We start from the raw sequence: 25,173 nt of genomic DNA, 5'->3' as shown, positions 1-25,173 counted from the left end.
ATTTCTCTACCATGTGGTGCAATTGCTGACTGCATGAAATCGGAAGAGGTTTTCTTTAAGTAGTTCCATTTTATAGTCGGTTGTCTGTTGAACACCTGCTTAATGAATAATTACACTTACCTCTTGTTGAAATCTTGTTAATTAGAATTTTGCAGTCTAACCTTTAGCTTTGCGTCTAAGGCTACTTTCACACTGGCGTTTTTTGCAATACGTCGCAATGCGTCGTTTATGGCAAAAAACGCATCCTGCAAAGTTGTTTGCAGGATGCGTTTTTGCCCCATAGATTAACATTAGCGACGCATTGCCACACGTCGCAACCGTTGTGCGACGGTTGCGCCGTGTTGTGGCGGAGCGCCGGGAGCAAAAAACAAAACTCCGCCCCCACCTCCCCGCACCTCACAATGGGGCAGCGGAAGCGCTGGAAAAATGCGCCGGAAAAATGCATCCGCTGCCTCCGTTGTGCGGCGCATACACCGCTAGCGTCGGAATCTCGGCCCGACGCATTGCGACGGGCCAATTCCGACGCTAGTGTGAAAGTAGCCTAAGGCTTTCATTGGGGTGTACTAATTTTTGCAACATGGTTTTGAATGAATGTTAGTAAAACAAAATGTTTAATTTTTTTTTTTTTTTTTAGTGTGCAAAATAACACATTGTGTTTGCAATCAATGGCCCACATTTGTGGGAGTATTTTGAAGTATGGTATCCCAAAGAAAATGTTGATTCTGATAGGAACCAAGTTTTCTGACAAATTTGTAGCTTATTTATGCTGAACACTGTAGGTTTGACTCGATCACTGTGGCGTTTCAGAGAAAAACATACCTTAAAAGCTGGCAAGGGACCAAGTTGCACTGGTGACTAGTCCCCACCTGTTCCCCTGGAGTGTCAGGTCTCTCTCTGTGTGCATGTGTAGGGAGAGACCTGTCAATCATGGCTGAAATCATGCAGCCATGAATCGGGCAGCATGTATCCACTGTCAGGGTCCCTTTAATGCCAATATCATTTTGTAATTTGTGGTCACAATTGTGACCATTTAGGTTACAGCTGTAGCCTTTGCTGTCGATCATAGAACACCTTTCCAGTGTAATAAACGTTGTTTTTCAGCCTACAGGGGACCTTGTAACGTTAGCTGAAAATGTCGCAATGATCTCAGGAGGAACCACAGGCCTAGTGACATGGGAAGCCGCTCTATCCTTAGCTGAATGGGCAATTGAAAATAATGAAATCTTCAGAAATCGGTAAGCAGTTTTTGTTTATTCCATTCCCTTCACTAAATATCCTCTATATTGCTTTTGCTTAAAATAATTGCCCACTGCCTAAATACTGCGGCTCTTAATTTGCAGTGATTGAGTTAATTAGACCAAATAGTAGAGGAATAGCCAGACAGAGATTTGTGAACTTCTATAGGAGTTTTTTTATTCTACACAGTTGAAGTTATTTCAGGCCTAAATCACAATATATCAGAATAGGCTCACTCTTCCCCAGCTACAAGAAGAATTTGCCCTGATTCCTCATTTACTTTGGTAGAGCTAAAGGCGTCAGGAGCCAAGTGGAACTTTCACCAATTTCTTTCATGTTGAACTATACACAGGATGTAATTGTGGTTGCAGAGTGAAATAAAACTTTTTTTTTTTTTAAATGTTATGCCTTTCATAACATCTGTCGTACCTAATACGTCATGGTTGGGAAGGGGTTCCTGACCAATGACATATAGCTACGTCATGGCGAGCGTGCTTGGTTCAGTAACTGCACCCGCGTGATCGCCGCCGGGAGCTCTGCGTAAGTAATAGCTGTGTTCTGGCTGTCACAGCAAGTGGCGGTGCCTGCACTGCCTCAGGCTGTTTATCCCCCTAAATGCCACGATAAATATCTATCACATCATTTACGGGAGCTCCCTCTCCCTTCTCCCTTCTGATCGGACCCCCAGTGACGTCAACGCAAGGGCCCGATGGTAGTCATGGCAACCCAAGGATGTCATGTCAATCTCCGGGTCTACCAGCTATGGTGGCCTGTTAGTCCATTCTAGGAGCATGGTCTAAGAGGCTCCTGTCCATGTAACACTGACAGGTGTAATGCATTGCAATGGTGGTGCATTGCAATGCATTACACTAGTGATCACAGTAATAAAAAGTTCCATAGAGGGACTAAATAAAGAAATTAAAAAAAAAAAAATTGTAAAAATATGTATAAAAAAAAAAAAATTAGAACGTAATAAAATATAAATGATAAAAATATTCTAAATATGTATATGTATAGAAACAAAAATTAACAAAAAAAAGTACACATACTTAGTATCAATGTGTCGACCTGATCTATAAAACTGTCCCACAAGTTAGCCCCTTCAGTGAACACTGATTTTTCATCTTGCCTGCAGAGAAAAGTAGAATAAAACGCAATAAAAAAGGAGTGTAAAGAAAAAAAAAAAAGTACCACTGAAAACGTCATCTTGTCCTGCAAAAAACAAGCCGTCATATTGCTCTGTCAGCAGCGAAATAAAAAAGTTATAGCTCTTAGAATAAAGCGATGCAGAAGCAATTCTTTTGTCTATAAAATAGTTTTTATTGAATAAAGGCGCCAAAACATAAAAAAATATATAACTGTGGTATCACTGTAATCGTACTGACCGAAGAATAAAACTGCCTTATCAATTTTACCACACGCGGAACAACATAAAAAACAAAACAAAAAAAAAAACAATTCCTTAATTCCTGGTGTTTATTTTTTTCCTACCAAAAATCAGAATAGAAAGCAATCAAAAAAACATTGTGACTGAAAATGGTAGCAATAAAAACGTCAACTCCAATTTCTGGATCATACGTGGGGAGTCAAGGGGTGGCAAAAGTACTTGTGTAATGCATAGGGGACACTAAATTGAATGATATTTTTACCTGGTAACCCAAAAAACTGGTGACAGATTCCCTTTAAAGGGAACCTGTCACCTCCCCTCTGGCGGTTTTAACTAAAAGAGCCACCTTGTGCAGCACTAATGCTGCATTCTGTCAAGGTGGCTCTTTTATTTGGGGTTCCTTCCAACGCTGAAATATTCGTTTTTATAATATGCCTGCCATACCTGTAGTCTGTCCGGGGGAGGTGGGGGGGCATGTCTTTTTCCCCCCGGACACAAACACCTCCCAGCCATCACTCAGCCCCGCCGTGCGCCGCCTCCTCTGCATTCATCTATGTCCCCGGCGCTTGTGCTGTAAGTTTATTTATTTTTTTTGGGGGGGGGGGCATGCGCAGTTTGCGCTGCCCTTCGACTCACATCACATGATGTCTTTGTACACGCGCCTGCGTGTATCCGCGGCCCATGATCCCGCCCCGCAGTCTCTTCTGATTTATTCACACTGCGGGGCAGGATCTTGGGGCGTGGGTACATGTAGGCTCATGTACAAAGACATCATGTGATGTGAGTCGAAAGGCAGTACAAACTGCGCATGCCCGAAAAAAACTTTACAGCGCCGGGGACGTAAATAAATGCAGAGGAGGCGGTGCTCAGAGGAAATGAGTGACGGCTGGGAGGCGTTTGTGTCTGGGGAGGGGGGAAAGACATGCCCCCCGGACAGACTACAGGTATGGCGGGCAAATTATAAAAACGAATATTTCAGCATTGGAAGGGACTCCAAATAAAACAGCCACCTTGACACAATGCAGCATTAGTGCTGAACAAGGTGGCTCTTTTAGTTAAAAAAAAAAAAAAACACCAGGGGGGTGAAAGTTTCCCTTTAAGGCTCAGCTCACATTTATCCTGAGCGCTTAGACTGGGGTTTCCATGTAAATCTCTGAACTACATGATTCAGATGGCACCCCTGACGGAAGATTCCCTATAATAAGGCAATTGGAGGCACTGTGGACACCGTCTGGCCTGTGATCCGGTGGTGTCCGTCTTTTTAAGCAAGCATAAAAGTGCCGTCTGCCACAGTTTTTTGCACTTCTGAAAAGAAGGACAACACTGAACAGAGGCAAGACGGAGTCCAGAGTAACTCTGCTGCATCATTATAATGAATGGATCCTTCGGGGGTTTCATCTGAATCGCGTCTCTCAGAGATTTAGATGGAAACCTCAATGTAAGTGCTCAGCGTAAGCGCCAGATAAATGTGATCCAAAATGTTATGTAAAATATTCTCAATAAAAGTTTCAACTCAATCAACAAAAAATCAAGTCCCCACTCAGGTCCTCCATCATCTGTTAATGGAAATATAAGGGGGTTACACATTACTGGTAGCACAAAGACTCTGGAAAACTCCTGGCTCCTTACCTCCCAAAAGAAATCCAGCGAATTTTGCACTCCCAAATCCAAATGCCCCTCTCCTTTCTGAGCCTCACATTGTGCCTAAACCACATTTAGCGACCTTCTGTATTTCTGTAGCGATAAGAGCTCGTTTAAAGGGAACCTGTCACCCCGATTTTTCAGTACGAGATAAAAATACTGTTAAATAGGGCCTGAGCTGTGCATTACTATAGTGTATTTTGTGTACCCTGATTCCACCCCTAAGCTGCCGAAATAACTTACCAAAGTCGCCGTTTTCGCCTGTCAATCAGGCTGGTCAGGTCAGATGGGCGTGGCGACATCGCTAGTTCTTCCCCCAGATCTTGCATATATTTCCGTTGGTGGCGTAGTGGTTTGCGCATGCCCATCTTCTGAATCCACTGGGTAGGAGAAGAAAAATTTCCCTGGTGATCTGTGCGGGCGGCCATCTTCCTGAGGCCGCGCGTGCGCATATGGAGTCCTCTGCTGCCCGGGGCTTCAGGAAAATGGCCGCGGGATGCCGCGCGTGCGCAGATGGAGATCGCGGCGGCCATTTTCCTGAAGTTGAGATGCGAACTCGGCAGCAGAGGAGTCCATATGCGCACGCGCGGCCTCAGGAAGATGGCCGCCCCCACAGATCATCAGGGAAATTGCGCCGATCGCGTGTTTTTTCTTCTCCTGCCCAGTGGATTCAGAAGATGGGCATGCGCAAACCACTACGCCACCAACGGAAATATATGCAAGATCTGGGGGAAGATACAGCGATGTTGCCACGCCCATCTGACCTGACCAGCCTGATTGACAGGCGAAAACGGCGACTTTGGTAAGTTATTTCAGCAGCTTAGGTGGGGAATCAGGGTACACAAAATACACCATAGTAACGCACAGCTCAGGGTCTATTTAACAGTATTTTTATCTCGTACTGAAAAACCGGGGTGACAGGTTCCCTTTAATTTACAGGTCCATGTCTCCAGAAGCACAAGCAGCGCCAAAGCAACATTTTAGTGGAAATGGTAATTTTCCATTGGGCTGAGTCAATGTTATACAATTCTGTGCATCGCCTGAGGGTTAAAAATGCTCACTACTCCGCTAGATAAATTCCTCTAGAGGTGTAGTTTCCCAAATAGGGGGTTTCTGCTCTTTTGGCATGTCAGGGGCTCTTCAAATGTTACATCCGCAATCTACTCCAGAATTCAATTGGCGCTCCTTCCCTTACAAGCCCTGCCGTACGCCCAAATCATACTTTTCCACGACATATGGGGTATCATTGTACCCAGGAGAAATTGCACAACAAATTGTAACCAACATTTTTGTGGGAAAAATGTTTTAATTTTAACAGCTCAGCGTTATCAAATTCTATGAAGCACCTGTGGGTTTAAGGTGCTCACCACACCTCTATAGATATTTTTCTTGTGTAGTGTAGTTTCCAAAATGCGGTCACTTGCTGAGGATTTCCACTGTTAATATACATCAGGGCTCTGCAAACACATCATGGCGTACGCTATCGATTCCTGCCAATTTTGCGTTTCAAAAGTCAAACGGTGCTCCTTCACTTCCAATCCCTGCCGTGCACTCAAAAAGTAGTTTTCCCCCACATATGGGAAATTGAACAGTACATTGTATGGTCCATTTTCTCCTGATACCCTTATGATGATGTAAAATTTGGGGCTAAAGCAACATTTTTCTGGGGAAAAGTACAATTTTCATTGAAGGGTTAATAAAATTCTGGAATGTGGTTTTGACAACTTTGAGGGGTGCAGTTTTTAAAATGGTGTCATTTTTGAGTATTTTCTGTCATAGGCCCCTTAAAATCATTTCAAATGCCATGTTTTTTCTAAAAGAAATTGGTTTAGTAAATTTTGTTGAAAAAATGAGATCCAGGGGGAAACGTTTCTCCTTGTGGAGAATGACATGCAAAGCCCGCCTTGGCAATGTGAGGAGGCTTTTAAGCTTTGCAATGCTCCTTTGGGAAATTAAATATGCAAATTTCCTCTTCAGAGAGGTAGAGGACTAGAACTCTAGTGCCACCTACTGGAAGTAGCTATCCTAAAAGTCAATATTGACTTTTAAGATTGGCATTTCCAGTAGGTGGCACTAGAGTTTGTCCATTTCCTCGGCCAATTTATGCACTAAGCTTTGTCAATTTTTCATATTTGTAGTGCAGTAATGCAATTCAATTTTCATATTTAATATTTGCATATTTTAATATTTGCATGCTATGGCGCTACAGTGTGCTGCTTTATTTGTTTGATAAATCTGCTTACTGACACACTCAGTAATCAGAAGAATTGATTGTAATGTTGTACAGCTAAACTCAGCTCTTCTACCACCCACTGACTGATGCAGGAGGTTAGACCAGGAGATCAGGGCTGTCTGACATTGCTCAGTGTGTGGGATGTACAATCGTCTCTAACCTATTGTGGTTGGTGTTCTTCTGTGTTGCTGCCTGTTTTATTGGTCAGCATCATACAGGGGAAGAAGTACACGCCCCCAGTGAAAACTGATATCTGCCACCTGCTCAGCAAGTCACTATTACATCCTGTGTCCAGTTAAACATTTGGTGAAAGGTTCTCTTTAGTTCCAAATATAGCAGATTTGTTAAAATAAATTGTATGTGATCACACACTTCAAAGTGTTTCAGCCCAGTTTGGACGTAATCCCTTATGCATAGGATAGGGAATAACTTGCAAACCACTGAGATCCTCATCAATTCCAAGAACAGAGCTCTAAAGAGCAAGTCCCTTGTGGAAGGAGAGGAGATCCTCTTCATTCATTCTTAATGGGAGTGCTGAGGACGAACCATTCCACGATCTTCGGAAGTCTCCTTGAGAACTAATGGAGCTGAGGTGCGCATGCCTGACTGTCACTCTTTTCATCTGGGGCTCTCTAGAGCTCTTGTTCTCAGGATCAACAGGGGTCCTAGTAAGACCCTCAGTGTTTTGGAAATTATCCCTCCACTGATCGCAGTCAGATCCCCACTTGCGATTTTGGGGAAAACCCTTTAGCTGGATGATCATTTCTCCTGATACCACCATAAGCCCGGATGCTCAGCTTGGCTGGGTGTGTATATTTGTGTGACTGGTGAGAGAGAAATCTAGCATGCCCGATCCTGTTTTACCTAGTCATCTACTGTCTTACTTTGTCTTTAGAAAAGTGACAAAGAAATCAGTCAATTCAGCACAACTTTGTCTGTGTACCTACACTCATAGGGCTCATACTCACATGCGAGGGGACGATTTACACAGTCTGAGCCCAAGGGGAAGCATATGGGCTCATACTCACATGCGAGGAACACTGATGAGTCTCGCACGTCAATACCCGGCACTTAGATCGGAGCGTGCGGCCGTATAGCAATACATGAAGCCGCACGCTCCGCTCCTGAGTGCCGGGTATTGACGTGCGAGACTCATCCGAGTTTCTCGCATGTGAGTATGAGCCCATATGCTTCCCCTTGGGCTCAGACTGTGTAAATCGTCCCCTGATTAATATAGGTCAATTTCATTTTTATGTAAACTATCACCTAAAAATTGTGCCCAAGCATTAATGATGATGCAGTTATCCATGCCCCTTGGCACGTGCATGTTGTGACATGGTTTGGCAAAGACCGACCTGCCTACTATATACATACACATGCTGTATATTCTAGTTTACTAGGAAACATGTTGTTTATAGTGCTTGCAGTTTAACTTTGATCCCTGTGTTTTGAGGACGATTCTAGAACTCGGGAGTGGAGTTGGTCTGACTGGACTGGTCATATGCAAGAGCTGTTCTCCTAAGAAATACACATTCAGTGACTGTCACCAGAAAGTCCTTCAGCAGCTGAAGGAAAACATTCGTCTCAATGGCTTTATCCTGAGCGAAGCACCTTCAGTCACCAGCGAAAACCAAAAGACTGTTGTATCAGTAACTGAGCTCGACTGGGAATCTGTTACCGAGCAGCAACTTCTACACCTGGATGCCGACCTGGTTATTGCCTCAGGTACTGTCCACCTTATAACCCAAGGGAGTTTTAAAAAAAAAATTGGAAATTCGACAAGAACAACACCTTAAAAAATTTAGTATAAATGACAAATCTTGAATATTCATGACAATATAAAAACACTTAGCAAAAAAACTGTGCTCCTCGATTCAAACCAGTTATCTTTCACTTGGGAATCCACCTAATAACACACTGAGCTATTAGGGAATGGGAGAAAAGGCTGTATTTTGTAGTATTCAGGAAGAAAAAGATTTCTCCACCACCAGGAGCCAAATGGTAACAATGCAGTGACATGTCAAGAATCTATATAACTAATCACATGCTAAATAGTTACAAGTCAATTTTATGTATGAGATAGCCAAGATGATTGTGTATAAAATGATGGCAGTCTCACGATCAAAGCAGTCGTGGATGGTGGAGCTGAAAGTTAAAAACATTGTTACCCACGTGCTCGAGTGTGTGTGTGTGTATTATATATGAATCTTTGGGAGTAGATTTTGTTTTCTACGTTAATTTTAATGCCACTTTTTTATTTTGCTATACAGCTCTGGCAAAAATTAAGAGATCACTGCAAAATGTTCAATTTGTCTGATTTTTCTCTTTGTAGGTATATTTGAGTAAAATGTAAATTGTTCTTTTAGTCTATAAACTTCTGACAACATGTCTCCGAATTTCCAAGCAATAAATTTAGTACTGAATATACTCGAGTATAAGCCGACCCCCCCCCCCTAATTTTGCCACAAAAAACTGGGAAAACTTAACGACTCGAGTATAAGCCTAAGGTGGGAAACGCAGCAGCTACCAGTAAATGCCAAAAGTAAAAATAGATACCAATAAAAGTAAAATTAATTGAGACATCAGTAGGTTAAGTGTTTTTGAATATCCATATTGAATCAGGAGCCCCATATAATGCTCCATAAAGTTTATGATGGGCCTCATAATATGCCCCATATAATCCTGCATAAAGGTTAATAATGGCCCCATAAGATGCTCCATAGACACATTTGCCCAATATAATGCTGCACAAATGCTGATTATGGCCCCATAAGATGCTCCATAAAGATATTTGCCCCATATAGTGCTGCACAAACCTTGATTATGGCCCTATAAGATGCTCCATACAGACACTTGCCCATATACCGTAATGCTCCACAAACGTTGATTATAGCCCTATACAGACACTTGCCCCATATAGTGCTGCACAAACGTAATGGCCCCATAGATGCTCCATACAGACAACTTGCCCCATTTGCTGTTGCTGCGATAAAAAAAATAAATCACCTCTCCGTCGCTCAGGCCCCCGGCACCTCGTTCCAGCGCCGCTCCATCTTCAGCACTGATGTTCAGGCCGAGGGCGCACACTAACCGCATCTCGTGCCCTCTGACCTGAGCGTCACTGCAGAAGACGTTGCGGCACCGGAATGGGGAGCAGGTGAATATCGCGCAGCGCTGCGCTCCCCCTAGCCACTATACCCACCTGCTCCTGGCGCTGTGCAGTCCGTGCTTCCCCGACGCCGCAGCTTCATCTGCTACTGAGCACCATTACCGCTCATTACAGTAATGAATATGCGGCTCCACCTCTTTGGGAGGTGGAGCCGCATATTCATTACTGTAATGAGCGGTACCATGTGACCGCTCAGTACAGGAAGAAGCTGCCGGGGAAGCAGGGACCTGCAGGGACCATGCCGGGAGCAAGTGAGTATAATTAGACAGCCCCTGCTCTCCCTCCCCTGCCAACCCCTGGGTATGATTCGAGTATAAGCCGAGAGGGGGACTTTCATCCCAAAAAAGTGGGCTGAAAATCTCTGCTTATGCTCGAGTATATACGGTATTTTTTTTTCTGAAAAAGAAAAATGGTCAAAACTTAAATAAAACCCCAGTGCTTTCAGATCTCAAATAATGCAAAGAAAACAAGTTCATAATCATTTAGAAACAACAATACTAATGTTTTACCTCAGGAAGAGTTTAAAAATCATGGTTATTCCACAAAATATTGATTTCTGATCACAGCTTTCATGCCTCTTGGCAGGCTTGCCACCAGTCTTTCACACTGCTGATGGCTTGTGACTATCCATCATCCTCTTGATTACATTCCAGAGGTTTTTAATGGGGTTCAGGTCTGGAGATTGGGCTGTCCATGACAGGGTGTTGAAGTGGTGGTCTCTTCATTTTTGCAAGAGCTGTATTATTAAAGTGTGGGGTCTTGTTGTTGGTAAGGCCTATTGAAAAGCCCATGGGGAAAAACACTATGGCTAGAGTATGCAACTTAAAAAAAAAAAAAAATTATATATATCTCATATGTCTTAAACGCCTGTTTTATAGTAGACTAGCTGAAGAGTCCGGCGTTGCCTGGGCATAGTAAATATCTGTGTTTAGTTATAAATATCTGTGTTTAGTTATAGCACCTCACTTCTCTTATTTTCCCATCACGCCTCTCATTTTCCCCCTCACATCTCTCATTTTCTCCCTTACACCTCTCATTTTCCCCCTCACTCCTCTCATTCCCCCCTAACACTTGTCATTTCGACCTCACATCTGTCATTTTCCGATCACTCCACTATTTTCCCTCACACCCCTCACACCCCTCATTTTCCCCTCAGTATATATTCCAAAGACATACTGATAGGGAATTTAGATTGTGAGCCCCATCGGGGACAGTGATGATAATGTGTGCAAACTGTAAAGCGCTGCGGAATATGTTAGCGCTATATAAAAATAAAGATTATTATTATTATTATTATATACATGTTTGTCATCTCCCTTATATATAGTATATACCTGTATGTCATCTCCCCTGTAAATAGTATATACCTGCTGTATGTCATCTCCTCCTGTATATAGTGTATATACCTGTATGTCATCTCTTCTGTATATGCTATATACCTGTATGTCATCTCCTCAAAATTGTTTGGTGAATTGGAATGCGCGGGGTTAAAATTTTGCCTCACAACATAGCCTATGACGCTCTCGGGGTCCAGACGTGTGACTGTGCAAAATTTTATGGCTGTAGCTGCGACGGTGCAGATGCCAATCCCGGACACACACGCACGCACACGCACGCACACGCACACGCACACACACACACACACACACACATATATTAATCTTTATTTTTTTTTATAATAATCTTTATTTTTTATATAGCGCTAACATATTCCGCAGCGCTTTACAGTTTGCACACATTATCATCGCTGCCCCCGTTAGGGCTCACAATCTAAATTCCCTATCAGGATGTCTTTGGAATGTGGGAGGAAACCGGAGTACCCGGAGGAAACCCACGCAAACACCGAGAGAACATACAAACTCTTTGCAGATGTTGTCCTTAGTGGGGCTTGAGCCCAGGACTCCAGCGCTGCAAGGCTGCTGTGCTATCCACTGCGCCACCGTGCCGCCCATATTAGGTAGAGACAGCATTCCACAGACCGCCTGCTGGTCTCATGATCTGAACTGCATAGCCTCAGCCATATATGAGGCTGTATTAGTGGCCCTGTGACTAGATCAGATGTCACAGTCAATACACTGACATGTTAATGCATCCTAACCCCTAAAACAGCACTAAGACTCAGATTTATTAAGACTGCGTGAGTTGCACAACCATTTTGTGATATTTCAAAGAGTTACTCAAGAATTCTGGCCCAATCTATTTGGTGAATCAGGGGCTTCACCTGCATCTATGTATAGGGAGACATCTATTATTTTAGGGTAGTCGGCAGAGTGAAGTGGCCGGGGACCTGCCTGTGTCCATCTAGTCTTCTCTGTGGCTTGGTCCCCAGCAGTCTTTAACCACTTCCTGATCTGTGACACAGCGTATGCGTCATGAAAGTCGGTGCCAATCCGACCTGTGACGCATATGCTGTGTCACAGAATGATCGCGTCCCTGCAGGTCAGGTGAAAGGGTAACTGTAATTTCACCCGAGATGCAGGGAAAGGGAGAGTGGTAGTTCAGCCCAGGGGGGTGGCTTCGTCCCCCCTCCCTCCCCGTGGCTATGATCGCTCTGATTGACTGACTGTTTCACTTTCAACGGCCAATCAGAGCAATCGTTATATTTTACCAATGAAAATTGGTGAAATATTACAATCCAGCCATGGCCGATTCTGCAATATCATCGGCTATGGCTGGAGCCCACGATCTGCCCCGCCACCGATCTCCTCCCCAGTCCTCCTGTCCGCTCCCCCCGTGCTTTGATCCCACCCCCCATACTTACCGAGCTCCGGTGTCCGTCCGTCTTCTCCATGGGCGCCGCCATCTTCCAAAATGGCGGGCGCATGCACAGTGCGCCTGCCGAATCGGCCCCCCGATTCATTCCAGGTACATTTTGATTACTGTGATAAAACCTATCACAGTGATCAAAATTAAAAAAATAGTAAATTAACCCCCCCTTTATCACCCCCATAGGGAGGGACAATATTAACCCTGCTGTTCTGTTGGTCAAAAATGACCGACTTTGAACTTCAATATTCTTTAAAATATTCAAGATGCGGCTCTGAAACCCGTGGCCGACCGACCCATCCTCATTTAAGTCAATCAACCACAAGTTTCAGAACCGCATCTTGAACACCCCAAAAAATACCAAAGTTCAAAATAGGTCTCCCCAGACCGAACAGAACAGCAGGGTTAAAATAAAGAAAATATATTTACTTTTATTTTTCCACTAGGGTTAGGGTTAGAATTAGGCTATGTGTACATGGTGCGGATTTGGCTGCGGATCCGTAGCAGTTTTCCATCGCATTTACAGTACCTATGGAAAACAAAATCCGCTGTGCCCATGGTGCGGAAAATACAGCACGGAAATGCTGCGTTGTATTTTCCGCAGCATGTCAATTCTTTGTGCGGATTCCACAGTGTTTTACACCTGTTCCTCAATAGGAATCCGCAGGTGAAATCTGCACAAAAAACACTGGAAATCCACGGTAAATCCACTGTTTTACCTGCAGATTTTTCAAAAACAGTGCGTAAACATCTCACACGAATCCGCAACGTGGGCACATAGCCTTAGGGTTAGGGTTGGAATTAGGGTTAGAGTTGGGATTAGGGTTAGGTGTGTTGGGGTTAGGGTTGTGATTAGGGTTATGGCTAGAGTTGGGATTAGGGTTAGGGGTGTGTTGGGGTTAGTGTTGGAGTTAGAATTGAGGGGTTTCCACTGTTTAGGCACATCAGGGGTCTCCAAACGCGACATGGCGCCACCATTGGCTGGAATCAATCTTGCGTTCAAGAAGTCAAATGGTGCTCCCTCCCTTCCGAGCTCCGACGTGCGCCTAAACAGTGGTATACCCAAACATATGGGGCATAAGCGTACTCAGGAAAAATTGCAAAACAACTTTGGGGGTCTAATTTCTCCTTTTACCCTTGAGAAAATAAAAAATAGTGGCTAAAAAATTATTTTTGTGGGAAAAAAATGATTTTTCTCCTTCGCCTCATTGGGGGACACAGGACCATGGGTTATGCTGCTGTCACTAGGAGGCTGACACTAAGCTGAGACAAAAAAAGGTTAGCTCCTCCCCTGCAGTATACACCCTCATGCTGGCTTCCAGAGACCCAGTTCAAGCTTAGTGTCCGCAGGAGGCACACTGATTTTTATTCTCACGGATTTTTTCCTTTTAACTCTCCTATTCCGGACTCCCCCGAACCAGCAACAGGCGAGCACGGGAGTTTCACCTCACCGTATCCTCTCCTGCGACGTGGGAGCCACTGCCTGAGCTGATTTTTTTTTTGGGCGACGGTCTTTTCCCTAAAAGGGCGCCGATCTCCCCACTTTATACAGACGATCACAGGTGTTTTACCTCCAGTATCCTCCTCTGCAGCCAGGCTTTTTATTGCCGGACATCTGCCCTGTCCACCAGGTTTTACCCTCGGCTGTACAGAGGCTCTATTTCCGTGGCGTCCATGCAGACCACACTGCATCACCAATGCCTATGCGTGATTCAGGTGGTGGACAGTTCCTCTCCACCCCCGTCTGGGGCTGGTGGATAGAGGCTTCCCAACCCCTGCACCGTCCCTGCCATTCCAAGGCACCTCTCACCTCCTCGGTAAGTGTCTCGTGGGGGATGGGGGTGGTCGCCGGTTTTGCGGTCCGGAGGGCTCCTCCTAAGTAGCGGCACATCTGTGGGCTGAAGCCGCAGATTCCATGCTCCATTTTTCGGTACTTTGCGGCCGCACGCCGGACCGAAGCCGCAAATTTAGTCCCCGGCTTCGGCCTAGCCGCTGGTCGCTGCCGATAGGCTCCGCCCACCCCTGCGCGTCATCGGCGGCGCCGCCCCCCGGTCCTGGCGCTTCTCGCAGCCTCCGAGATCTCTCTCCTGATCTCGGCGGCCATCTTGGTCCCTCACTGCACGCCGCAGCTCCAGCTCTGCCGCAGCTCCTAGGTGTCACAGCGCCCACGTGCAGCCGGTTTCCCAACTCAGGCAACACAGTTCGTCTTCTCAGGACAGCGGGACACAGGACCTGGGTAAGGAGACCTCGTCAGCCTCTCCTCTGCAGCGTCGCCCTCTGCTTCCCTAGATTATAGACCCTGTGGGCTATTTTTTTGCATTAGAATCATGTCCCAGTCAATGTCTAAAAAATCCTCTAAGGTGCATACAACCTTTTTTTCTGCGTGTACCACCTGCCAGGCCCCACTTCCTAGGCCTCAAAGTTCTCCCCTCTGCTCTGCCTGCGACGCCCCATGTGCCCAGGAGCCCTCCACCGCCACCAACTCCGGCGTACCTAGTCCCCCCCCCCCCCCCGTGGGTCGCTTCGCTTTCGCAGTCCGTGGATTTTTTAGCCAACGCCATCAAATCCATTCAAAATCCTCCCGGGGAACGGGGCAATCCGTTACAGGTGTTAAGAGATCCCTCCATAGCAGTGGAATCATCGGTCAGCAGGGGCCGCTCTCTCCATAAAGAGGCACGGTCATCCAGAAAACGGATCTGCACTACCTCTCCTGAGCGCTCACCTCGCCACTCAGACTCTGGCAGCTCCACCTCTCGCTCACCCTCTTTGGGGGCTCGCAGCGTTCACGACTCTCAGCTTAGTGTCAGCCTCCTAGTGACAGCAGCATAACCCATGGTCCTGTGTCCCCCAATGAGTGGCTCGGAGAAAAGGATTTTACGGTGAGTACACACAAAAATCCCTATTTTATTTTCACGGCTCTTCGTTATAAACTTCTGTGAAGCACTTGGGGGTTCAAAGTTCTCACCACACATCTAGATAAGTTCCTTGGGGGGGTCTAGTTTCCAAAATGGTCACTTGTGGGGGATTTCTACTGTTTAGGCACATCAGGGGCTCTGCAAACGTAACATGATGCCCTCTAACGATTGGAGCTAATTTTTCATTCAAAAAGTCAAATGGCGCTCCTTCCCTTCCGAATCCTGCCGTGTGCCCAAACAGTGGTTTACCCCCACATGTGAGGTATTTGTGTACTCAGGAAAAATTGCTCAATAAATTTTAGGATCCATTTGATCCTGTTGCCCATGTGAAAATGAACAAATTGAGGCTAAAAGATTTTTTTTGTGAAAAAAAAGTACTTTTTCACTTTCACGGATCAATTTGTGAAGCACCAGGGGGTTCAAAGTGCTCACTATGCATCTAGATAAGCTCCTTGGGAGGTCTAGTTTCCAAAATGGGGTCACTTGTGGGGGAGCTCCAATGTTTAGGCACACAGGGGCTCTCCAAACGCGACACGGTGTCTGCTAAAGATTGGAGCCAATTTTTCATTCAAAAGTCAAATGGCGCTCCTTCCCTTCCGAGCCCTGTGGTGCGCCCAAACAGTGGTTCCCCTCAGATATGGGGTATCGGCGTACTCAGGACAAATTGTACAGTAACTTTTGGGGTCCAGTTTCTTCTTTTACCATTGGGAAAATAAGAAAATTGTTGCTTAAATATCATTTTTGTGACTTAAGTTAAATGTTCATTTTTTTCCTTCCATGTTGCTTCTGCTGCTGTGAAGCACCTGAAGGATTAATAAACTTGATTGTGGTTTTGAGCACCTTGAGGGGTGCATTTTTTTAGAATGGTGTCACTTTTGGGTATTTTAAGCCTTATTGACCCCTCAAACTGACTTCAAATATGAGGTGGTCCCTAAAAAAAATGGTTTTGTAAATTTTGCTGTAAAAATAAGAAATCGCTGGTTAAATGTTAACCCTTATAACTTCCTAGCAAAAAAATTGTTTCCAAAATTTTGCTGATGTAAAGTAGACATGTGGGTAATGTTATTTATTAACTATTTTGTGACACATAATTCTGGTTTAACAGAATAAAAATTCAAAACTTAAATTGCGAAATTTTCAAATTTTAGCTAAATTTCCATTTTTTTCACAAATATACGCAAAAATTATCAACCTAAATTTACCACTAACATAAAGCCCAATGTCACGAAAAAACAATCTCAGAACCGCTAGGATCCGTTGAAGCGTTCCTGAATTATCTACTATATAATTGTCTAAGGGTCACTTCCGTCTTTCTTTCTGTCACGGATATTCATTGGTCGCGGCCTCTGTCTGTCATGGAAATCCAAGTCGCTGATTGGTCGTTGCAAAACGCCCACTACTATTGCCACGACCAATCAGCGACGGGTGCAGTCGGGCAGCAACATGGCGCTCCTTACTCCCCGCAGTCAGTGCCCGCTCCGTAATCCACTCCAGTCAGCCCTCACACAGGGTTAATGCCAGCATTACCGGAGCGCGGCGTAACGCACTCCAGTTACGCAGCTATTAACCCTGTGTGACCAACTTTTTACTATTGATGATGCGTATGCAGCATCAATAGTAAAAAGATCTACTGTTACAAATAATAATAATTTAAAAAAAACGTTATTCTCGCCCTCCGCCGTGTCGTCCTGTCCTCGGCAGTGCAAGCGGCAGGTTCCGGTGCTAAGGATGCTAAGCGACAAGGACCTGCCATGATGTCACGGTCATGTGACCGTGACGTCATCGCAGGTCCTGCACTCATACCAACCAAGGGACCGGAAGCTGCCGCGTGCACCGCACACAGGCGCCAGGACTACAAGGGGCCCTTCAGAAGGTGAGTATGTTTATTTTTTAACCTGTTACATACGTGGCAGGGCAATATACTACGTGGACATGCTTATTCTAGAATACCCGATGCGTTAGAATCGAGCCACCATCTAGTTACCTCATAAAGGGACACTGGTCAGAATTTCAAAAAATGGCCAGGTCATTAAGGTCAAAATAGGCTGGGTCATGAAGGGGTTAAAGTATGTCTTGCTCTAAAATTATAAAAGTATACATACCCCGGCAGAATTTTTGCTTTCTTGGCCTTTTTTCAGAGAATATGAATGATAAAACCAAAACTTTTTCTCCACTCATGGTTAGTGGTTGGGTGAAGCCATTTATTGTCAAACTACTGTGTTTTCTCTTTTTAAATCATAATGACAACCCAAAACATCCAAATGAGTGAGTTTCTGGGATCCAGATAGACTCTTGCATCCAGCCACAGACATTTCTGGATTGTGACATTTCAAAAACCTGACCGGCACATCCAAACATAGACTAAGTGTGAACAGGTGCTGAACCTAGAGTCGCCAACTCGTATATAGTTAAGTAAATAAGGCAGCACACTGCAGCGCTGTAGCGACTCTAGGTTCAGCACCTGTTCACACTTAGTCTATGTTTGGATGTGCCGGTCAGGTTTTTGAAATGTATTCTTTAGCCTTCTGATCGTGCACTCCGCCTCCTAGCCACAGGTGTTTTAATTACAGCAGGTCCAATACCCCTCCATAGAGAGAGAGAATTTGAGTCTAGGAAGAGGTTTCACATGTACCCATTCAGATGGAGACGTTTATTCTCAGTGAGGTAAGGCAAGTGTAGGACCTGGTATAAGAGAGATGCCGTAAAGGGGCTACCAGGTACACATAAAATTGGCCATTTTAATGCGCTAAACGCTCTCATTTTTCATATTTCCGGTGCAGTAATGCAGTTCAAATTTCGTATTTCAAGTTTCTATGTTCTAGCGCTGCAGTGTGCTGCCTTATTTACTTAACTAATTTCTGGATTGTGAGTCATGGGGAAAGCAAAAGAATTGTCAACGGATCTACGGGAAAAAAGGTAGTTGAACTGTATAAAACAGGAAAGGGATACAAAAAGATATCCAAGGAATTGATAATGCCAGTCAGCAGCGTTCAAACTGTGATTAACAAATGGAAAATCAGGGGCTCTGTAAAAACAAAACCACGGTCAGGTAGACCAATACAAATTTAGTCCACAACTGCTAGGAAAATTGTTCGGGATGCAAAGAAAAACTCACAAATAACATCAGCTGAAACACAGGACTCTCTGAAAACTAGCGGTGTGGCTGTTTCAATATACACAATAAGGAGGCACTTGAAGAAAAATTGGCTGCATGGTTGAGTTGCCAGAAGACAGCCATTACTGCGCAAATGCCACAAAGTAGCTCTCCTACAATCCAGAAAACAGCACAGAGACAAGCCTCAAACTTCTAGAACAGTGGTCCCCAACTCCAGGCCTCGAGGGCCGCCAACAGTGCAGGTTTTCAGGATTTCTTTAGTATTGCATTGGTGGTAATGTGATCATCTGCACAGGTGATGATTCCAACCCCTGTGCAATACTAAGGAAATCCTGAAAACCTGCACTGTTGGCGGCCCTCGAGGGTTGGAGTTGGGGACCACTGTTCTAGAACAAGGTAATTTGGAGTGATTAGACCAAAATTGAGATTTTGGCCACAACCATTTGGAGAGAGGTCAACAAGGCCTATGATGAAAGGAATACCATTCATACTGTAAAGCATGTAGGTGGATCGCTGATGTTTTGGGGATGTGTAAGCTACAGCACAGGAAACTTGGTCAAAGTTGAAGGAAAGATGAATGCAGCACACTATCAGCAAATATCATCCCGGAAGCTGCGCATGGGACATACTTGGACGTTCCAACATGACAACGATCCAAAACAAAAGGACAAGTTGACCTGTCATTCGCCACAGCAGAACAAAGTGAAGGTTCTGGAGTAGTCATCTCAGTCTCTTGACCTCAGTATCATTGAGCCACTCTGGGGAGATCTCAAGTGCGCAGTTCATGCTAGACAACCCAGGAATTTACAGGAACGGGAGTCTTTTTGCTAATCTGAGAAAATAAAGAACCTCATCCACAAGTACCACAAAAGACTTCAAGCTGGCATTGATGTTATAGGGGGCAATACACAGTATTAAGAAATGGGGTATGTGAACTTTTGATCAGGGCCATTTGATGTTTTGTGTTGTCATTATGATTTAAAAAGAAACACAGTAGTTAGGCAATAAATAGTTTCACCCAACACTAACCATGAGTGGAGAAAACATTTTGGTGTTATTTATGAATGAATGAAGAAAGGCCAAGAAGCAAGAATTCTGCTGGCGTGTGTAAACTTTTAAGCCCAACTGTACATGGCAGATTTCATACAGCCAGTGTCTAATGCATACTTTGAACAGGTAAAGCCATTGAAGTAAATGTGCTAGTTGTGTGATATATGAACTGACCTGATCCGTTACAGACTATGGCTGAGGAATGATAGTCCTGGAGAGGAACCCCATTTATTTACTCTAAATTCCCAGACAAGTGCGCTAACCCTTTTGATAATTACATGGAGAGGCATTTCTGCTTGGGGATTTTATCATGTGCATGACTGAAGTCCATGTTACCAATATGTTTTACGGTTTCTAGATGTTGTGTATGATCCAGAACTCGTGACGTCATTTTCAAGAGTATTGAAGAAGCTGTTCCATTGTACAAAAGCTGGAGATAAGTCAGACGTTTATGTAGCATCCACTATTCGTAATCCTGAGACCTACAGATTGTTCCAGACGACGTTAGGTAAGAGATTCCGGTGTCTTACTGAAACAATTGGCTGCAGTTACTCTGTGTCGGAGATGAGAGCAATTCATTTTGCACTAGCCTGGTCCAGCATCTAGTCTCGTCGTCTGTGGCAGCCGGTCTTCACCGTAAGCACCAGAGAGGCCCAGGAGTGTAGATCGGATGCCACGGAGGACTGGCGTAGACGCCTGACCATCGAAGTCCGGATCAAATAGCTCATTATTGCTCTGTATGTATAAAGTACTGTTATAACCATTTCTAATTAAAACTCAGCACTATGGTGAAAATAAGTAATGGGCATTTTGAGATTACCTGCATCAGGTTATGGCTAATTACTGGGTCCGTTACAATACAAATTAAAGAAAAACAGGTGGCTGATTAACGGGTCAGTTTTCCATAGGCTTCAACGTTAAAAAAATGGATCCAGAAAAGATCAATGTTTAAAAAAAAAAAAAAAACGGACTAAAGTTGCGTCTGCTCAACTTTTACCAACGTATCCATTCCAATGGATGATTGCAGGACATGTGAGGCTTGCGCAGCAACTATGGACACATGACTATCAAAGCTGTGAGTCGGCATAAAGCGCTGACAGCTCACAAGTTACAATGGAATCAAATCACTGTGTGGCTTGTGAACAAAAACACCAGTAATGTTGGATCTTTTGCAATAGCCTCAGTAGTTTGTGGGTTTTCATTTGCCCTCACTGGCTGCACATATTGCCATGTAGTGCTAGCACTAGCGAGAGTCTGTCACTTAAATGCTATTTTTCCTGTACATTTGGAACAATTTGAGAGTCACATGACAAATCTATTCAGCGCGATGTCCATGATGGTGCCAATGCGGCATTGAAGCATTTCTCTGCACTGTTCCTCATTGCGTGTGATGCCACTTGGGTGCTCAATCCTAGGGTTATAGGTGATGTTGGTCCTCTGTGCAATTTACAATAAAGTCTTTTCTCTCCCATTAGATCACACTGGGCTAAGCTGGCAAGTGCTCCCGCATCACAGGAGGAATATATTTGCATATGATAAAACCTGCGTAGTGCAAATTCTGAAACTGACGTTAATGTAAATATGAAAATGAGACATATGAAATTGAATGGTCTAACCAGGTCTCATTGGGCTCCACTGTACGGATCCTCGCATCTCTGGGACAGTTTTCCCGTAATTCTCAGTGTTACTCAAATAAATACAAGCTGCTGCTGGTTGGCTGCACTATGACTATGGAGGAGACACGTGCGGAATGACGAGGACATGCTGGCTGGAACAACGCACACATTACCACCATGGATGGTCTGAGAACAATGAGCGACAGTATTAGGGTTACACATGAAATTGCCACCAAGCATGTTTCCTTAATGTTACTGTGATGCAAGTCTCTGAATGTATTAAAGTTTTATGCTCTCGAAAATCTTGGAAACCAATTCATGAATGTATGTTGCATGGGTAGTCACCAAAATGATCTTTAATCTTACCAACCAGTCAGCCATTAACTCCAAACAAAGATATGATACTGTAAGAAATCCCACCCACATGCAGCTCCACCTAGAAGTGTCCTCTGCAGGGCATCAACCATAAGTTCAGGTGTTTGCCCTTTGGTCCTTTTTTATTGTAACAGGTTTAGAAGTACAGAATGGATCCAAAAACTGGAGTGAAAACAGTTTCTCTTTCCCAGTAGGAATTGCTGATATGCATGTCCTTAGAGAAAGGATTCCGTCTTATGGTTTGCAGTTGTCTCTAAGTACCGGCAGGACGGTCTGATCCCAGCTTTCATCCCATCTCATTTGTTTTGATTCACAAAGATTTTGGCGAAACTGTTGCAGCTTGCTTCCATTGCTTGTAAAGGCCATAAATAACATCTGTGAAAACGATAATAGAATTTGAAAATGCATCTCTACATTATTTCATTCTAATACCTGCATGTTCGTGTATCAATCTTGAATCACAGAGCAACTCCAATACTGCAGTCATGTATGTTTCTCCCTGAAGCATTTCAGAGAAAACATAGTGGGGGAGAATGGAGAGGTCTGTAATTGTTATCATAGGTACACTTCAACTGTGAGAGAGAATCTAAAAATAAAACCCAGAAAATCACATTATTTAAAAATCATACAATTAAATTGCATTTTATTGCATGAAATAAGTATTTGATCACCTACCAAGCAGCAAGAATTCTGGCTCTCACTGACCTGTTAGTTTTCCTTTAGGAATCCCTCTTGCCCTGCACTCATTACCTGTATTAATTGTACCTGTTGAAACTCGTTACCTGTGTAACAGACATATGTCCACACACAATCACACTCCACCATAGCAAAGACCAAAGAGCTATCTAAGGACATTAGGGACAATATTGTAGACCTGCACAAGGATGGGATGGGCTACAGGACAATAGGCAAGCAGCTTGATGAGAAAGCAACAACTGTTGGTGTAATTATTTAAAAAAAATGGAAGATACACAAGATGACTGTCAATTTTCCTCAGTCTGAGCCTCCATGCAAGATCTTACCTCATGGGGTAAGGAATCAGCCCAGAACTTGATGGGAGGACCTGGTCAATGACCTGAAGAGAGCTGGGACCATAGCCTCAAACATTACCATTAGTAACACACTACACCATCATTGATTAAAATCCTGCTGGGTAAAAAAGGTCCAAAAAAAGACTGGTCATGATTAAGGGAGCCTAGTCTCCAGAAACGCGTTGATTCTTACCCATATGGTTGTGCTGAAGTCTGTGTCCTCCATGTTTGAAGTTTGTGAATAAAGAAAACGCTTTTTTACGGACCCGGTGAAGCTGGACATTTCTTTCTTTTTTTGGATCTTGCACGCCTGGACACAGCGGGTCCGTGCTCCCGAGGTTTGGTTGCTGAATCACGGGTGAGCTGGTTTATGTTCCTTCTTACTGGGTAAAAAAGGCCCCCTCCTCACGTCAGCACATGTCCAGGCCCGTTTGAAGTTCGCCAATGACTATATGGATGATTCAGAGGAGGCATGGGAGAAGGTTATGTGGTCAGATGAGAACAAAATAGAACTTTTTGGTATTAACTTCACTCGCCGTGTTTGGAGGAAGGTTGAGTAGAACCCCAAAAACACCATCCCAACCAAGAAGATTGGTGGGGGAAACATCATACTTTGGGGGTGCTTTCTACAAAGGGGAGAGGATAACTGCCCCATATTGAAGGAAGGATAGATGGGGTCATGTATCACTAGATTTTGGCTAACAATCTCCTTCCCTCAATAAGAGTATTGAAGATGGGTCGTGGCTGGGTCTTCCTGCATGACACTGCCCAGAAACACACAGTGTCTCGGAAAGAAGCATTTCAAGGTCCTGGAGTGGCCTACCTAGTCTCCGGACCAGAACCCAAAAGAAAATCTTTGGAGGGAGGTGAAACTCAATGTTACCCAGCGACAGCCCCACAACCTGAAAGACCTGGAGAAGATCTGTATGGAGGAGTGCGCCAAAATCCCTGCTGCAGTGTGTGCAAACTTGGTCAGTCACTACAGGAAACGTCTGACCTCTGTAATTGCAAACAAAGCTTTCTGTACCAAATATTCTGTTTTTCTATTGTTTAAAATACTTACTGCATGCAATAAAATGCAAATTAATTCTGTAAAAAAAAAATCATACAATGTGATTTTCTGGAATTTTTTTTTAAGAGTCTTTCACAGTTGAAGTGCACCCAAGATGAAAATTACAGATCTTTCCCTTTGTAGGTGGGAAAACTTGCAAAATCGGCAGTGTTATCAAATACTTATTTTCCACACTGTACTTTGAAAAGGCTGATTCACAAGGCTTTCAACATGCATTATCCCAAAGAGAGCAGCCTCCATTCTCATGGAAAGAGAGTTTTCTCTATGTGCACACACACGGAGAGACCTGTCAATCCAGTGGAACCCACCGAGAAGAAGCCACCGGAGCACTGCCTCTTGGAGTAGTCATCTCATCTTTTCAAAGACTTATCTCTATAAGAGTGTTTTCACGGGGCGTAATCTCTGTGCTTTGGGTGCAGCGAATACCCAGCGTCACCCCGTTGTACGCGCAGTGATTCCGGATGTGTTCATTGAACACATGTGGAATCACCGCATTGTATTCATAGACTGGGTTATTTATCTTGCGGAGATTGTGCATCTCCGCAATATAAATAGACATGCTGCGGTCTGGAAAGACACGCCGCATGTCCGGTTACGCAGGGATGCTCGATGCGGCCCTGCACGTATAGTGGAGATAGGATTTCATAAAATCCCCTCCACTATGCTGTAAAATCTAGATGCTGCGGCTGTACGCAGCGTCCAATTCGCAGCAAATCCTGAACAAATCCTTAACGTGGAAACATAGCCTAACTACCACTTTTCCAAATAAATATATGCGGCTGCAATAACACTTGATTTCTGATTCATGCTGCCCTTGTTTTTGGACAGCCTGACTTAGGTTCCCTTTAAAGGGAACTTGTTGGCTGTCAGCAGTATTGTGCCAAGTAACCTCCAGAGTGTCAGGTCGGCGCCGTTATACTGATTAAAATGATACCTTGCATGATGAAATCCATCTCGTGGTTGTCGTTTAATCTGTATGTTCAGTTTTGCATTAATGATATGCTCGTGCTCCGGGGCGGCCTGCTGACAGGTTACTGATCCCTGACTAACCTGCCCCCTAGTGTACATAATGAATATATATACATACTTAAAAAAAAAAACCCTTCTGCAGGCATGTGTCACCTGCGTTGCAGCATAATCTCATGATTAATGCTCACTTAATCTCTATATACACTTATGGCTGCTACCGCGTGGGCGCCATTTTAAAATGGATTTTTTTTATTCTCAGGATAACCTCAAACACATTTATTAACTACACATTAAACATGCGATTATGCTGCATCGCAGGTGACGCGGCCGGCACCTGCCTGCAGAAGGGTTTTTTTTTCCCCTCAGTATGTACAGGTATTCATTATGCAAACTAGGGGGCGGGTCACTGATGGAGCAGTGACCTGTCAGCAGTCTGTTTTATGAATGTATAATCAGAGCACACCTGAAGACCCCCACAGGCCGCCCCGGAGCACGAGCATATCATTAACTCAAAACTGAAAATACAGATTAAACAACAACCACAAGACGGATTTTATCAACCAAGGTGTCATTTTCATCAGTATAACTGCGCCGACCT

General features: G+C 44.2%; 2 protein-coding genes across 6 annotated transcripts in view; one reads left to right on the top strand and one right to left on the bottom strand.

Annotated features, from left to right (window-relative positions):
* EEF2KMT (eukaryotic elongation factor 2 lysine methyltransferase) overlaps window positions 1–21,430 on the top strand; it is a 53,293-nt gene extending 31,863 nt beyond the window's left edge. For all 5 annotated transcript variants that reach the window (XM_069733970.1, XM_069733969.1, XM_069733966.1 and 2 more), the window contains 4 exons: window positions 1,102–1,235; window positions 7,951–8,222; window positions 19,871–20,020; window positions 20,988–21,430. In XM_069733970.1, the coding sequence (XP_069590071.1) occupies window positions 1,102–1,235; window positions 7,951–8,222; window positions 19,871–20,020; window positions 20,988–21,091 (660 nt within the window). In that variant the 3' untranslated portion in view covers window positions 21,092–21,430. The remainder of the gene's footprint in view (window positions 1–1,101; window positions 1,236–7,950; window positions 8,223–19,870; window positions 20,021–20,987) is intronic.
* A 21-nt stretch (window positions 21,431–21,451) lies between these two features.
* The window catches only part of ALG1 (ALG1 chitobiosyldiphosphodolichol beta-mannosyltransferase), a 49,235-nt gene continuing 45,513 nt past the window's right edge, over window positions 21,452–25,173 (bottom strand). The window contains exon 13 of the mRNA XM_069733964.1: window positions 21,452–21,878. Within this exon, the coding sequence (XP_069590065.1) occupies window positions 21,738–21,878 (141 nt within the window). The 3' untranslated portion in view covers window positions 21,452–21,737. The remainder of the gene's footprint in view (window positions 21,879–25,173) is intronic.

This window comes from Ranitomeya imitator, chromosome 7, assembly GCF_032444005.1.
Source record: "Ranitomeya imitator isolate aRanImi1 chromosome 7, aRanImi1.pri, whole genome shotgun sequence".
NCBI lineage: Eukaryota > Metazoa > Chordata > Amphibia > Anura > Dendrobatidae > Ranitomeya > Ranitomeya imitator.
The sequence above is the reverse complement of the archived record's forward strand: the minus strand, read 5'-3'. Positions and strand labels throughout refer to the sequence as shown.